Genomic DNA, 14,975 nt, shown 5'->3' on the forward strand with positions numbered 1-14,975 from the left:
TATGAACAAGTGTTATATGTTGACAATATATTAATACATATTTGTACGCGGATTCTTTTAATTGCTTTACCTTTTTATGGCAATAAAACTTTATGCCAGTTTATTGTTTTACTTAATACTATAGAGCATACACAAATGTGGTAATGTGGGAATTTAATGGGGGGCTGTACGAATGTATATGTTTCTTCATCCTAGTAATGTCTCCCTCAAACCATTTGAGTTTCTTAAAAGATAAATTCAATTTTTTCAACAATTATGTTAGATTCGGCATAAGAATTTTAGACAGACTTGCTTGCCTTTCATGGCACAAAAATGGGTTGATAATCTCTAGTATAGACTATGAAATTATTATAAAAATTCAGTACTCCTGGTTGTGTTTATGTTAATTTAAAAATATATAAACAAAGAACCAGTCTTGCAACAATCACAATAATTGACCATGAACCTTACATACGAATTGTATAATTTTAATAATTGCAATGTTATCAGAGACAAAAATTTAAAAAAAATCTGTTGAATGAATTTAATATTTAAAACAAGGAATCAAACAAACATATTAACAGTCTATAGTTTATGCATGAAACATCCGTTAATTTGGTCAAGTGTCAAGTGCCATAGAGTATAGAATGACGCCAGCGTGTCAAAGTCACTTGGTGACTTTCACTGGCATTTGCAGGCGGCCAAGTTTCGCCATCGCATTGAGCAATTGTGCAATTCACACTTTTTACATAACGACTGTGCACGACTTAGATTGTTCAAATATCTAATTGTTCGCACTCAGAGTCATTCATTAAGACTAGTAAATGTTTGAATAACTATCCAATGAATCGCAAATCGTTGCGAAGCCATATGAAAAAGTACTTTTTTTTAAATCTCTCTAAGGAAGGGAGCCGGTGTCTGAGTTATACTCAGGCTTGCGCTGAAGGTGGCATATACATTTTTAGAAATTCATAAAAATCCTCAATGAACTGCAGTAATTTTTTTCTCCTTTACTCACAGTGGTTGCCTGGAAGAAATCGCTAGAAAGCGATAAGGCCGCCAGTTGCATTAAATTATGTTCAATTTTTTTTCTTTTATGTAATGCAACGAAGTGTTAATAAATAAATAAAATAAATTTCTCCCTTAAAATGTGTTCGTTGGCGCCTCTTTTTAGCCGAGGGACAATTTAATAAATAAGAGTAATTATATGTTTTTTACACACATTATATTCAATACTTCAATGTCAAGAATAATATATTACGCAATACGGAAGGCGTATCAACATAGATATGATTATAAATGCGCAGTAACTATTATGTAAAATTCCTTGTATATACATAATAATACATAAACAATAGTTTAGCTTTCGAATTTATTTAAACAGTAGTTACAAAGGCATGCACAAATTTTTGTGCCTAACATTCACAGAGCGGGTCGTAGGTTCGATCCTTGTTTGCACCAATGGACTTTCTATCTGCGTGTTAACATTCGTATTGGATTAACCGACCTAAAAAGGTTGGTTAAGATTAATGAACGAAAACTTTAATACCGCGAGTATCACCCAGTTGTTTTAAAGATATCTTTAACGTTACTGGTATAGCGACAGGTAGCCGATAACTGTTATTGATAATGCTATCACAAGATGTAATCACACATTTCAATGACAAATGATTGTGTTAAGGGTAATTCATCTTTTGTTTACAGTAGGGACTACAACTTGATTGAGAAACATGCCTGTTGAATATTGCTTGCAGTAAATATTAGATTCGCAGGGACGTATTTTCAATAATCTATTTATTTATTTTATTGACACTTTGTTGTTGTACTTATGATACTAATAAAAAAACACAAATAACACAATACATAAAAAATTACAAGGCATGCAACGGGCGGCCTTATCGCTAATTAGCGATCGCTTCCAGGCAATCTTAGTAAGGAAAGAAAAATCTTTTACTACCATTCAAATATCATTGCTAGAGGGCCTAATGATAGAGGCCCTTTAGCTCGCTTGTCTATGGGTTTTTAAAGTCCAAAAAAGGTATATGCATAATGCATGAGATTTCTAAATGTCCGAATAACGTTTTTGTGATGTGAATGTTTAATTAAACATAAGTATATTTAGTTAAAAGATTTCTCTTATTTAAAATAGATTCGCTCGTGTAACACAGGTCGCCATTTTGTGTTACCTCTGAGAGTCTATATAATATATACTTCACTTGTCAATTCAAGTAATTCAGTAATCAAGATAGTTTATGTAAATTAAAAGACTTTAAATAACAATAGTTGTTTTAGATAATTCAATATTTTTAAACTAGCAAATCTTTATTGCTTTTTCTTTTTTTTTACTTGTGATTATATTTACTTATCTGTAATTAAATTCCCCTTCCTAGGTAAAAAGTTTCATCGATTTTGTTAATACATATTAACTGAAATCTTTCTCAAAATTATTAGTGTTAGTATATAGTACAAATTACTTTTGTAAATGAATATCAGTAAAAACCTGCATAATTCGTTAATGCTTCGGGTTTTATCTAATTATGGGGTTATATATTATATTTCCCCTCACCTAAGAGAATGTAAGGAAGTATTTGAAGAGGCGGGAAGACTTTGAATATGTTTAAGCAGAAACAATCTAGTTTTTTCTTTGAAATATTGAGTATAAATTGTCTATTCTTAAAAGTTATTATAGTTTTCTATATAATCTGTGTAATTTTGTTTATCTATGTAATCTGTACTGGCTTTGTAAATTTTCTGAGTGTTTTCTTTTAAGAATACGTATGTTAGCTGTAAGATTAATAAATAAATAAAAAGCCTGCAATAAATCATCATATGTGTAAGATCTATATGACGTAAATGTCAAATCACGACGCAAACTTTGATTCCAATGTTAGAAAGTTCAAAGTACAGTTTAAACTAGATAAGCTGGTCTGCAATTCAGCCTTGTATTGATCATTAATGCAAGCGGATACGAATTGCGATGGTAACAAGCACGCGAATGCCCAGTTGCAACACAACCTTGCCCCAAAAGTTGTGACCTACATTTCAAAACGCGAGCTGTCAGTGAAATTTTGCTAAGAGCGCTTTTTATATGGCAACCATGGTAACGAACGATTTTAAAGAAGTAGAGTTGCTGGTTGTGTTTGGTATACTGGACCGATTTTAATAGATCTATTATCAAAAGGAACCCACGTTTGTAAAATACAAGGTAGGATTTGAGTAGGAGAAAACGGTGAAATGAACTCTACCTTCATGAGATGTGATTGAGCTCTGGAGAAGAATTAGAGAGCATAATAATGCCTTCAAAAGCCAGCATATGTCTAATTTTTATATGTGGTTTTCACCAATATCTGGAATGATCAATGAGGAAGGTTTTAGTATTTTTTGTACCTACCCTTTCCCGTGCGAAATTTGGGCACTAGGTTCTCTTAAACATTGTCGTAAAAGACACGTCGGAGCATTGGCGCTACTGTCAGCTGTCATTGTCATTATATGACACAGAGCACGTAAATTAAAGCCAAAGTTAAATCAGATTAACACTCTTAAAAGTTTATTAGATTTGCCAATATTTAATGTACTAATTAACGACTATTTGATAGTCCATAATAATAATGACAATGACAGCTACATAACTAATGGCTGATCGCTTTTTTAGTGAACTTTTTTTAGCTTTGTTTATTTTTTTAAGCAGCAATCAAAGACCATTTTGCATGATCGGAAGAATTTTGTTACAAAATAGGCGATGCGAAAACAGGTTACCTAGATCCAGCCTGCAGGACGAAGTATGACCTATTTGGCTCGGATACAGGCCACGACTCGCGACCCTATCGGTTTGGCCTAGTTTAAGTACATTCATGGATAATGCAATTATCTGGCACGGTATTTTTATTTGCTTTATTTTTAGTAGATTCAATCTCGTGGAAAAAAATATTTTGCTAAATATTAATAATGCACAAAGAACTCGAACGAAATAAAAAAACCGATAATGAAAAATAAATACCAGTCAAAGAGCCTAAAATTTAAAAATCGAACTTAAATTTCTGTTATGTGTGAAAATCTTAAAGACTATAATTATTTTGACCTTGAAACATATTTAAATTTCGAATTCTTGAAATTGGTCCGGAATGCCTCGTATTCCTATTTTAAATCATAAAAATTGCAACGGTCAATCTGAGTATCAATGAATGGATGATTTGTAGTCAACATTTTACTCTTACGCAAATTTGAGCTGAACGTGACGTCAATTTCGTAATTTCAGAATGTTCGTCACTTTACGTAGGCGAAGGCGTAGGCATGGATGACGTCACAGGCATTAAAAACGCTTCAATGTTAGCAGTATCTCTAGGCGATTTCAACACGTCACCAAAGAATGCATTTAAATGGTAGCGTTTGCCTTGGATTAAGCTTGCCTCTCTATTCTTCGTATTGAAAGTGTTTGAGCCATCAGATCACGCAGGCGTCGTGACCTAGCCTGACCCAAAAACGGGGTCCACCGCGCCCCAACACTAGTTGATAACGGGCACGAGGAACTTGTTCAACGCAACGTAACATTAAACACAGCTATTACCTATAACAGTTACACGAGCCGGTAGCTTTCTGCGCTGACTTGATTAATATTCTAAGAATGCGGTTTTCTTTTAAATCAATATATTATACTGCTATTTGTAATGTTTTGTTTTGTTTTAGCACTTTTTTAAATATGACCTATATTTGTAAATGCGTATTAGTCATTTTGTGCGATTCTAAATTTAAAAATTCGTATTTGGAATCTTTAATAGATTATAAATACATAAAATATATTTTAGCATTGATCGCTAGCCACACTTTTACAATACTGCGACATTTCAAAATTCGAATTTGGAATCTTTATAAGAATTTAAATGTGTACATAGAATATTTTTGAAAGCATTCCCAAGCCACAGACTGAATCATTTACTAAGACTAAATACAGCAATACATAGTTTGTGATCATTTAAATACTAAAGATATATATAAGAACGGAACTGGTTGGAACTAAGGTTTTATTTTTCTATTCACGTGTTTAAACGTGGAAAAGAAATAGCAATCGGAACTAGTATTTAAAATTTGGAATGTCGCAATAAATCTGTTATGTCATACGAAACTTGTCTTGGATTATGGCCGAATATTCAAGGTATGCAATTGTCATTTAAAAAGGAAAACGCAAGTGGAGGTTTTTGATGCGAGCCGTGCGTTCAATATCAGCGAATTCTAGGTTAGTAGGTCAGCGTGTCGGAGGCCCGCGCAGTCAGCGGGTTGCTAATAATAACTTGATCGTGTGTATGAGATTCTGTGTGTCAGAATTGACCTTAGCCTTCGATATTTTAACACACATCTTAACGGTTCTTACAGTTATGCCAAATCTGAAACAGGTTTACTTCTGACGTGAACGTCAGGCGGAAATGTGAAATAACAAAAAAAAAAATGATTTGCCAAGAGTTAGATAAGTGAATCATGAAACTATTCCAAGGCAAACGCAATGAGGTCACCCACAAAGGGCCGGCCTTGCCTTCGCCAGCGGTGGGAGGACAATTCAATCGTTGACGAAAATACTGTAAACTATATTTTATAATCCAAAATCTGTATGATCTATTTATAATCTGCATCTTATGTGGTATTATAGCTCAAGTGTCAAACTTTATACGATTACTTTTGACAGTTCTTAAAGTTTGGAAAAGTTTCTTCATATTGTCTATTTCGTGTCTTTGGTCTACGGAAAGCGGCATTTAACGACTTCTTAATAAGATATTTGAAACATCTGAGATCATACGCTTACTTTTGTAAGTAGGTCAAAGTGTTCATTAAGAATTTTACGTTTTAAACAAAGTAACAATAACACTTAATATATAATCTTGTAAATTCGGAGAAACATGTTACCAAAGATTAAATTAGCAATGTGAACGAATCTGTACATAGACTAAGATGTCACAGATTAATTAATATAACTGTCAAATATAGTTTATCTATTGCTATTACTAATTTATAGATTATAGATTATGTGTAAATAATTTAATCACATTATTGTTTCATTAATGTGCTGCTGATGTAATATTTTTTGTACTATTAGTTCATAGTAGTGCTGTGTTCTTTTGTAATGTTCTATGCAAGGGATTGCGTAATAAATATTTGTTGTAAAACTGTGATGTAATTCAGTTTAGACTGTATTAAGCATTTTTGTACAGCTTTTCATGTCGACATAATGACAACATTTTTATATGTTTTCGTTTAGTATATTTTGTCCCAAAAAACATTTACTAAGGTTTATAACAAAATCAATTCTTAAGAACAGACGTATGTGTTTTTTTTTATTCGTTGGAGATTAGGTGATCATCCTGAAACATGGCGTCGATATATGTCTTTCATACGTCAATAACATAATGTGTGTGTCTTTGATGCGTCTAAACCGATTTGTTTTTGTATTTCATTAATATACCTTGATAATATAGAAAGACATTTCTTATGACATACTTAGCTTTCACTTGATCAGCTAATTTGTATCCAGCATAAATACAGTGTAAACTCTTTATAACGAATTTTATCCACCGAGTATTTCTCTTCGTTATTAACAATGTTCGTTATAGAGATAGAGAAGCCCACTTTTAACCAATTACAATTATTTATATATAAACCAAAACAATAACACTTGAGTATGTTGTTGATGTCTAAATAAGAAAATATTATTCGCAATAGAGAGTCGTAGTTTCATTATAAAGACTGAATTAATGTATGGGTTTTTTGTTAAACAAACCCAATATATTTTTAAATTTATATACAGTTGATTGTTATAACGAATAGCGTTATACATCGCTTACACTGTACGTTTTTGTATCTTGGGGAAATGCCTTACACAAAGGGCAAGTGAATACTCACTAAAACCCCATGCCCCCACCAATTGGTAACAGTATAGCCATGGGTACGTCTTGACCTAACTTCACGTTTCGTAATCGACTAGCACTTAGTGATACAGTGTCTAAATAAATCAAGCAAGATAAGATAGCATTGTTGGTTTGTGAGAAAACAACGTTAAGATTCCGATAGTCAACAATATCGGTCGCAAACCGGACATAGCTTTTTAACCGCTTAAAAATTACATAAAGAATTGTATTTCCCTGACTGTATTGGTTTTTTTTTAATGTTACGGGAGGCAGACGACCAAGCTCACCTGATGTAAAGTGACACCGCCGCCCATGGACACTCGCACTGCCAGAAGGCTCAGAATTCAGAATCGGTACGCTCTTTTCTTGAAGGTCCCTAAGTCGCATTGGTAAGGAAACACTTCAGTAGGCAGTTGGTTCCACATCGTGGTGATGCGTAGCAGAAATTGGTTGTTTAAAGTTTAGCGTTCAGGGACAAACGAAGCTCGAACTGTCACTTATGTCAAAATCCATTTGACATGAGTCTAGGCATTCTAAATGCTAAGATTCTGGAGGATTGGATTCAGCCCTTCTGGACTTTGGATATTAACATTGGCTTTAGTGATTCACTGTCTAAATTCTACTAGTTAGAGAGTACCAAACACAATTTGCTCAAGTCATCTAAACGCGGTGAAAGCCACGCTCACTTTCGCATAGGATTCAGAATACAGCTTTGTTAACGCATAAACAGGAATTCAAAACAAATATTTTAGTGAAATTGACATAGCACGCGATATTGCCACGCAACGCTTGCCGTGAGCGCAAGTGTCTTGGTTATAATATGGAAAATTGGAGCGAGTGAAGTGGAAACAGTATCATTATTTTACAGCGTTTTGTATACTAGAACATTAGTTCGTGATAATTAATAGATTCGGCTTACGGACGATAGATTAACGTATTATTAGTATTATTCTTAAAAGGCCGGCAACGCACTCGCGAACCCTCTGGCATTGAGAGTGTCCATGGGCGGCGGTATCACTTAGCATTAGGTGAGCCTCCTACCTCCTGCCCCCTGTTCTATTAAAAAAAAAACGTGACAACATATAAGAATAAAATTGAATATTGTTATCTTAATTATCATTAGTTTATATAGATACAACGGAGTGAATCCTTGGACGGATTAGCTAATCGAGCGGAAGACATTTGCGGCGTAAGCTTACAATGAGCGTAAGGGGACAATGAGCGTAATGGGACTAGAGTCATGCTTTTTCGTGCTTGCAGCCGGCGTTCATAGATTTATTAGACGTCACGTCAAAAGTTGCACGGAGGTAATATGACGCATCACGTCGCGTCACTGTTGACCAATCAAAATCGAATGGAGCGTACAATCGTTTCGTTTTCATTTACGGATCTCTTTTCAGCATAACGTACACACAAGACAGAAAGAGACGAATATATACCATCGTATATTAGGTCTTTATTTGTGTGCTTAATCTAATTCTATAAGTGTGTATAAATTTATTTTTTTGTGTATAATAATATAAGTGAATTTATATTACGAATGCTGGATATTTTTACTGTCAATTGCTATTATTAAACGTAATTGTAAAAAGAAATCATGTAATTATTGTTCGATAAATCCCAACGGCTCATATTTGAACGCATCCGAACATAGACAACGTTCCCACAGATTATGACATTAAGTACTAGAAAGAATCTCTAATATAGCTGTCAATAAAATCGCGCTTTATTCGTTAAATGTGTAGTACTTACTATTAAATAACATTCACTTTGACGTTCCTCATAAATTTTAAATCGATATTTCATAATGTAAATTATATTCACAATGCAGACTCAATACATGTCATACAAGATAATGAACCTGTTATGTTTGCTCTAATTAGATATTGTTAAAATACGGGCGTTTAATAAGCGATAAATAATAAGGGGGCAAACGGGCATCATCTGATGTCAAGTAATAAACCGATGGACGCCCTCATCTCGCTACTCACGGGTTTGCAAGTGCATTGTCGGCCTTTTAAGAATTGGTCCTGGTGACCTTAAGTCATAATTTGACATGTATTTTGGTTTGTTAACTGAAACGTCTAATGATCTAAGCCAAAGGATACTCGCCAAAATATAAATTCCATATGTCAAAATCCGAGAGTTCACATATTGCGGAAATTTTTGTCTCTATGTTTTCTTAATCTGTGTTTTTTGTTTTGAAAAATGGTCGACTGTAAAAGACACTTAGATTTCTATCGACTGATGAATTCTTGGACTATCAAAATACTACATTATTCCTTATATATTTCTTTAGCCAGGTGAGGCCGGGAGCCAGCTAATCTCTCATAAGATTCGGAGGTGCGAAGTATCGTCCCTCTGAGAATATAAATCTATTGTTAGCGAGATGTTGAACGTGTCGTAATTCGTTGTGTAAAAGTGAGTGAATCTAAAACGGTACACGGTCATCGGCGCAGGTGTGCGAGGCACTTTCACATTGTGGGATTGGCCACAGCGAATCGCAATGGCTTAACACTCGACAGAATATGAAAGGTGAGCCGGTTTCATAGGGAAATCACTGCCGTTTACATAACTGTTAATTTAGTGCAATTGTAGGACCTACCTCAAATAAATCATTAATTCGAAATTTGTTTTTTGTTTGAATGAATTAGAAATCATTTTTCAACAATTGATTATAAATTTGTTTATTGAAATTTAAGCTGCCAGTGTTAAAAAATCACCACAGGAACAATATTCATTAATTCACCAAACACATTCTAAATTTTTAAAATTTGAGCTGCCAGTGTTATATTGTCATATTTTTTTATTCGCCCAATTCTAGACAGGTTTGTAATTCGTATAAATATCTCATCTGTATAGATTCAACCTGTTATAATCAATATCTGTCGTTTGTAGAAAGACAAATAGTTACAGTATATGACGTAAGCACACTGTAAACCGACTTCTCAAGGTAATAGTAAAGTAATTAGTTGAGGAAATTAAGCCGAATTCGGATTGGGTGACGTCGATTGTTGTGTGGCACCGAGTAACGGTCCGGATGGCCGCGGCGCCGCGCGCACGTGAAAATAATTCTTGACGCGATTTTGTAACGCATACCGTTACACTGTTCCGGGCTTGTCACTGACCTTATTTCGCTCGTACGTTAAGAACGAGATTTTAATTTCGAACTTTTTAAACCTATCATTTCCGCTGCTTTCGTCTGCAAGACAAAATTTAAAATTCGAACATTTTTAAAACGGATTTTCTGCTTTCATTCGTCTGTAAGAATAAAATTTAAAAATCGTACGTTATTTCTATTGCTTTCCTTTGTATGTAAGACAAAATTTAAAATTCGAATATTTTTAAAGCCGTCTTTATTCAAAGTAAGATTTAAAAATCGAATTTTAAATAAATAATTGCTCTATATGAGATTGCGGAAATATGGAAAGGTCTCTTGTACCTCGATATTCCTTGTATGTATGAGTCATATATGTGTAGGTACTTGATTTACTCAAGCAATCAGAAATGGGGAATACCACGTCATTTTTCCTCATGGGATTTAGGAATACGCATTATTATTATCATTATTATTGGTTCGCTTCCTTTCTTTATTAGCTGCTTTTCCAAGTCTGTAAAAGCAGCCAATCCAGCCTACCTATTTTTCTATATCATTAGCAGACTTAAGCTGTAAGATTTGCAATAAATACGGAATGTCAAGTATCATATAACCACACATATTATACAAAATAAAAATTTAAAAAAAATAATATTCCTTATTATCCACATTTATCTGTATACACGCATTGTCAAGATCGAAATTAGGAGCTCCAAACACAACAATTAGGTCGCTCACCGTTACAGTGCGCATGCGCACTTATGGAATTTCAATTTCACCCGCGTGATGTGACGTTTACCGATTGCTGACATGCAATTATAACGCGTCATATATAAAGAAAGTAAATGGTCATGGTAGTTATATATTCTTTTTTAGCTTCAGTGCCTCAACTCTCTCGACAGGGTTTGTAAAAAAAAAGATTAATTAACAAGCTAACTGTAATTTTGTAATTTTTGTATTTTATATATATATATATTACTTACAGCAGAGTTGGTATGGAACCAACTTTCTTTCTATGTGCACATATTTTAATAATGGTGTAGTGGTAGATAAATTCGACAGTGAACACGCGCAGAAAATCTTACTTGCCCATTAAATTGAAAAATTATCTATTTATTAATTCATTAAAATATTAAACAGATACTATACAGTAAAAAAATCATGTAACAAATACAGAATACCTCAAATGTAGAGTCGCTGTTTTATTAATGTATGTAATATAAAAACAACTGTTTGATGCTTATAAATATACTTTTTAAGATTCATAAATTTTACAGACTTAGGAAGACGAAGTATTTCTCGCTTAGCATAAATATACAACATCTCGACCTAAGGTTATACAATTATAGGCATAATACTTCCTGCATTGGTGACCCCAGACTTTTTTAATTATATATATAGGGGAGCAAACAAGCCTGCGAGACGCCCGAAAAGGGCAGTCATCGCAGCCCATAGACACCCATTTTTGGTGGGTGCGTTGCCGGCCTTTAAAGGAGGAGTACACACAAGTCTACTGTAAGGCTTCAGCATTCATAAACCAATCATTTCTGTGATACCCTTGCTCTATTTCGCGTCTATTTGTGATGATGGCTTCCCATTCAACACTTATCTAACCCAATGCAATACTACCGATTAGATACACCAGTTCACACGAAACACGTGTAACGAAATAGCGATAGCGATGTATCGAAAACTAATTTAACATAATTTGTACAACTTTCATTCAAAACGATAATAATTCAAATCCAATTAAAAAAAATCGCAAAACAATCTAAAGATAATACTGCAGCCACTGTTGATCCGTCCCCAATAATACGAATGGCGAAGAAGAAATATATAAAGTTATAAATTTAATGTATTTAACTTAATGTTAACGTTAAATGGTTTTTTTATAAATATAATATAACTTATATTCTCTTTTATCATTGTATTGATTCCCTTTAAACATGCACACTTGTCATTGATGCATACCTGTATTGTGTTTTTGTATGTCGTGTTCTCTGTAGGTATATGTGTTTCTTTAGGAGTGCCTTTAAAAAAAATAGTGAATTAAATTGTTTACGAGCTGACCGCCAACCGCAGAGTTGGTCTGGCGGCTCTAGCCTCTATCATCGCTTGAGGTCTGCACCAATGGAGTATGTAACACTGGTGGTGGTGTAAGCTTGCCTTAGACCCAAAAAGTTGGTGTGTGTTAGATACAAGGCCCAAGTAATTACAAAAAAACAAATGACGAAACGTGCAGAAATTGGAAACCAAAACAATTTTTATAATATATAACCCGGATGGTACCTAGATTTTGGGCCGTTAGAGAAAAAACGAGCGCTAACTCAAGCGAGACCAGGCTATAGGTGTGTCAAGGATGGAGCGATGTATGCGAAAGAATAGGGATAGATAAAATAAATAATATTAAGGTAGATTATGTCACAGTGAAAATAAATAAATTTAAGAAACAGAAAAGTGGAGATAAACTAATACGAAAGGTAGAATAAACGCAAAAGATGACGACAATTTAGATGGTAGAAAGCAAGTAGCACAAGGCACAGTGCAGCCTGAAATAGCGGGATTTTAAGGAGGCCTTTGACAAAGTGGGACATCTCTACACATTAATGGCATGATCGAAATTTAAAAGTATTCGATTCGGATATTCTTTTGTAATTACCATGATCGAAATTTAAATGTAATCTGATATTCTATTATTATTATTATTAATTCCGCATAGTGAACAATAAAATCTTACGGACAGGTAATTGTAACGATGTTGTGGTTGCATCAATCAGCACTGGATTACCGGTTACTGCGCAACTGGTAAGTAAAAGTACGCGAATCAAGTATGTTCTATATACAAGGTGTTTTGTATAAAATCAGTGCAGATTTCTGTATCATTTTAATGATCATTTGTTAATCTAATAGGCAAGTAGGATCACTCTCTTGTGCCTGTCGACTTTTAGGGTCAAAGGCAAGCCGGTTTATTCCGATCTTTTCGTTCAGCGTTCGAGCGGATCTTAAATGTGTACATAGAAAGTTCATTGGTGCACAGCCGGGAGACAAACCTACGACATCAGGGATGAGAGTCACACGCTGGCACTAAGCCAACAAGGCCCACTTTTGTCTAACACGATATTAAAAAAATAGAAGTTTACATTTAAAATGCTAGAAGCTTTCAAAGATTATATAATATTGTAGTAATGAATCTGTACATTCAAATTAACACGCTAGATAGAAAACTAGACTATAAAAGTTTTCTTCCGTATAATCATTGGAGAATCGTAGAAAATTTATGTATTGTGTTAAAGATGAAGCATCTTCATTATCCCAACCCATTAAATAAATTTAAGTTTCTTGTATCCTCTGAATACTCCAGGCATAATATATGTCGTTCCTTTCAGAAACATCTCAGATATCCAGATTGAGCATAATAAACGAACTAGGTCTGGATATCCAATGTATAGTAAGTGTTTGTACGTTAAAGCTTGTTTATTATTTTTCTTAAGACAGTGTGCTGACAAGGTTTGTAAATATATGTATAATACATTCATATAAAAACCTCCTGTCATCAATTGCATACTAATAAACGTAAAAATATATTTTAATATGTCCTAGTAATCTTAAAAAACACATAAACGAGAGAGAAAGGAGAGCGAGAAGTCTAAGTTACCTAATTCTATGTCTAGCGATAGTGAACCATTGTTATCAACTGCATCCTTTGTTTAATAGTTTCACTTTCGCTTAACTTCAGAAAAACTTATTTAACAAAGTTCGTTAGTATGTATAAAAATTAGACTATTGCGTCACGGGTCCTGCATGCATGCATCTCCACGTGCAAGGTCTAATGCCCTCGCTTCCCCTCCCCCGCAGAACCTTTGTCCACAAGTCAACATGACAGTCATGAATTAATTGAATACAGCGGTGCCGTTGATGTCTTTTCTTCGAGGAAAACGACCGGTAAAGCCTTATTTGTTTGGTGTATTTGTAGCACTAGTAAACTCTCTACTACATACAACACTCACCTCGGCTGAAGGTGAATGCACCTGGACGCGTAGTTCGTCAGAGTCGTGGTCGTGTTCCAGAACATCAGCGCGCACTTCGCGCCCATTGTACGTGAGGAAAACACGCTGACCGGCCTTCAAACGCACTCCGGTCAAACCCCGAAAACCGGGCCCGATCAGCTCGGCGTCTCTATATTCCCTGGTCAGCTTACCGCCGTCAAACCGCACAGTGTACCGAGTATTAGGAGTCAAGTTAATACAGTTATTATTCTCCGGAAACGGTGCCGGCGTTTTCACTGCCTGAATCATCCCTGAATAGTACAGTCCATCATCACCCAGCGCCGCAACACGCGTACCGATGATAGAGCGCTTCGCAAGACGCTTGCCGGTCGACATTGTTACGAAAGTTACAAAACAACACAGGTAGCTGAACGTCTCTCGGATCGTCCTCACACACAACACTTCAAGTATTTCAAATCGCCCGGCGCACGCGTTTCGCTGGGTAACCGTCACAGAATTTTGGTAAGTTATGAGAACTTCGACGCGATATAGAGCGTGCACGTTTCGGCTCCACAATACGCCGAGGTTGTTCGCAGCACTCGCGCGGACTCATAATACGACAGGATCCGTGTGGATCGGGACAAAGGAAAATCCTTTCGCGGTAGTAAACTTTGTGAGGCTCGCCACAGACAACCACTATAGTCACGGTTCAAACGAGAACTGGCGTGTCGGCGAGGCCGGCCGGCCGGCGAGCGGGAGCGGCGACCGCCCGTCTCGCTTCTTTGTTTTGATACTCAGCTGTTCGTGTGACGGGGACGGCGCTTCGGGGCGTGCGCGGGTGGGAGGGAGTGAGTAATCCCACGCTCGGGGATTGTCGGCTTCGGCCCGGCGTTTGTTCGGGCCTCCTCGCTATTTTCAGCGGAACGCCGCCCACGAACGATCGCGCCGGTTTCGTTCGCACGTGTAGTGGAGGAGCGTTAACGGGATTGCACAACGCACCTCGCCGCGCCGACAAGGGCCCGC

At 35.6% G+C, this 14,975-nt stretch overlaps 1 protein-coding gene across 1 annotated transcript in view; it reads right to left on the reverse strand.

The window, feature by feature from the left end:
* The window catches only part of LOC111004020 (zinc finger protein 395), a 54,005-nt gene extending 39,306 nt beyond the window's left edge, over positions 1-14,699 (reverse strand). The window contains exon 1 of the mRNA XM_022274826.2: positions 13,974-14,699. Within this exon, the coding sequence (XP_022130518.2) occupies positions 13,974-14,348 (375 nt within the window). The 5' untranslated portion in view covers positions 14,349-14,699. The remainder of the gene's footprint in view (positions 1-13,973) is intronic.
* Between the last annotated feature and the right edge of the window lie 276 nt (positions 14,700-14,975).

The sequence above is a fragment of the Pieris rapae genome, chromosome 23, assembly GCF_905147795.1.
Source record: "Pieris rapae chromosome 23, ilPieRapa1.1, whole genome shotgun sequence".
Lineage (NCBI taxonomy): Eukaryota > Metazoa > Arthropoda > Insecta > Lepidoptera > Pieridae > Pieris > Pieris rapae.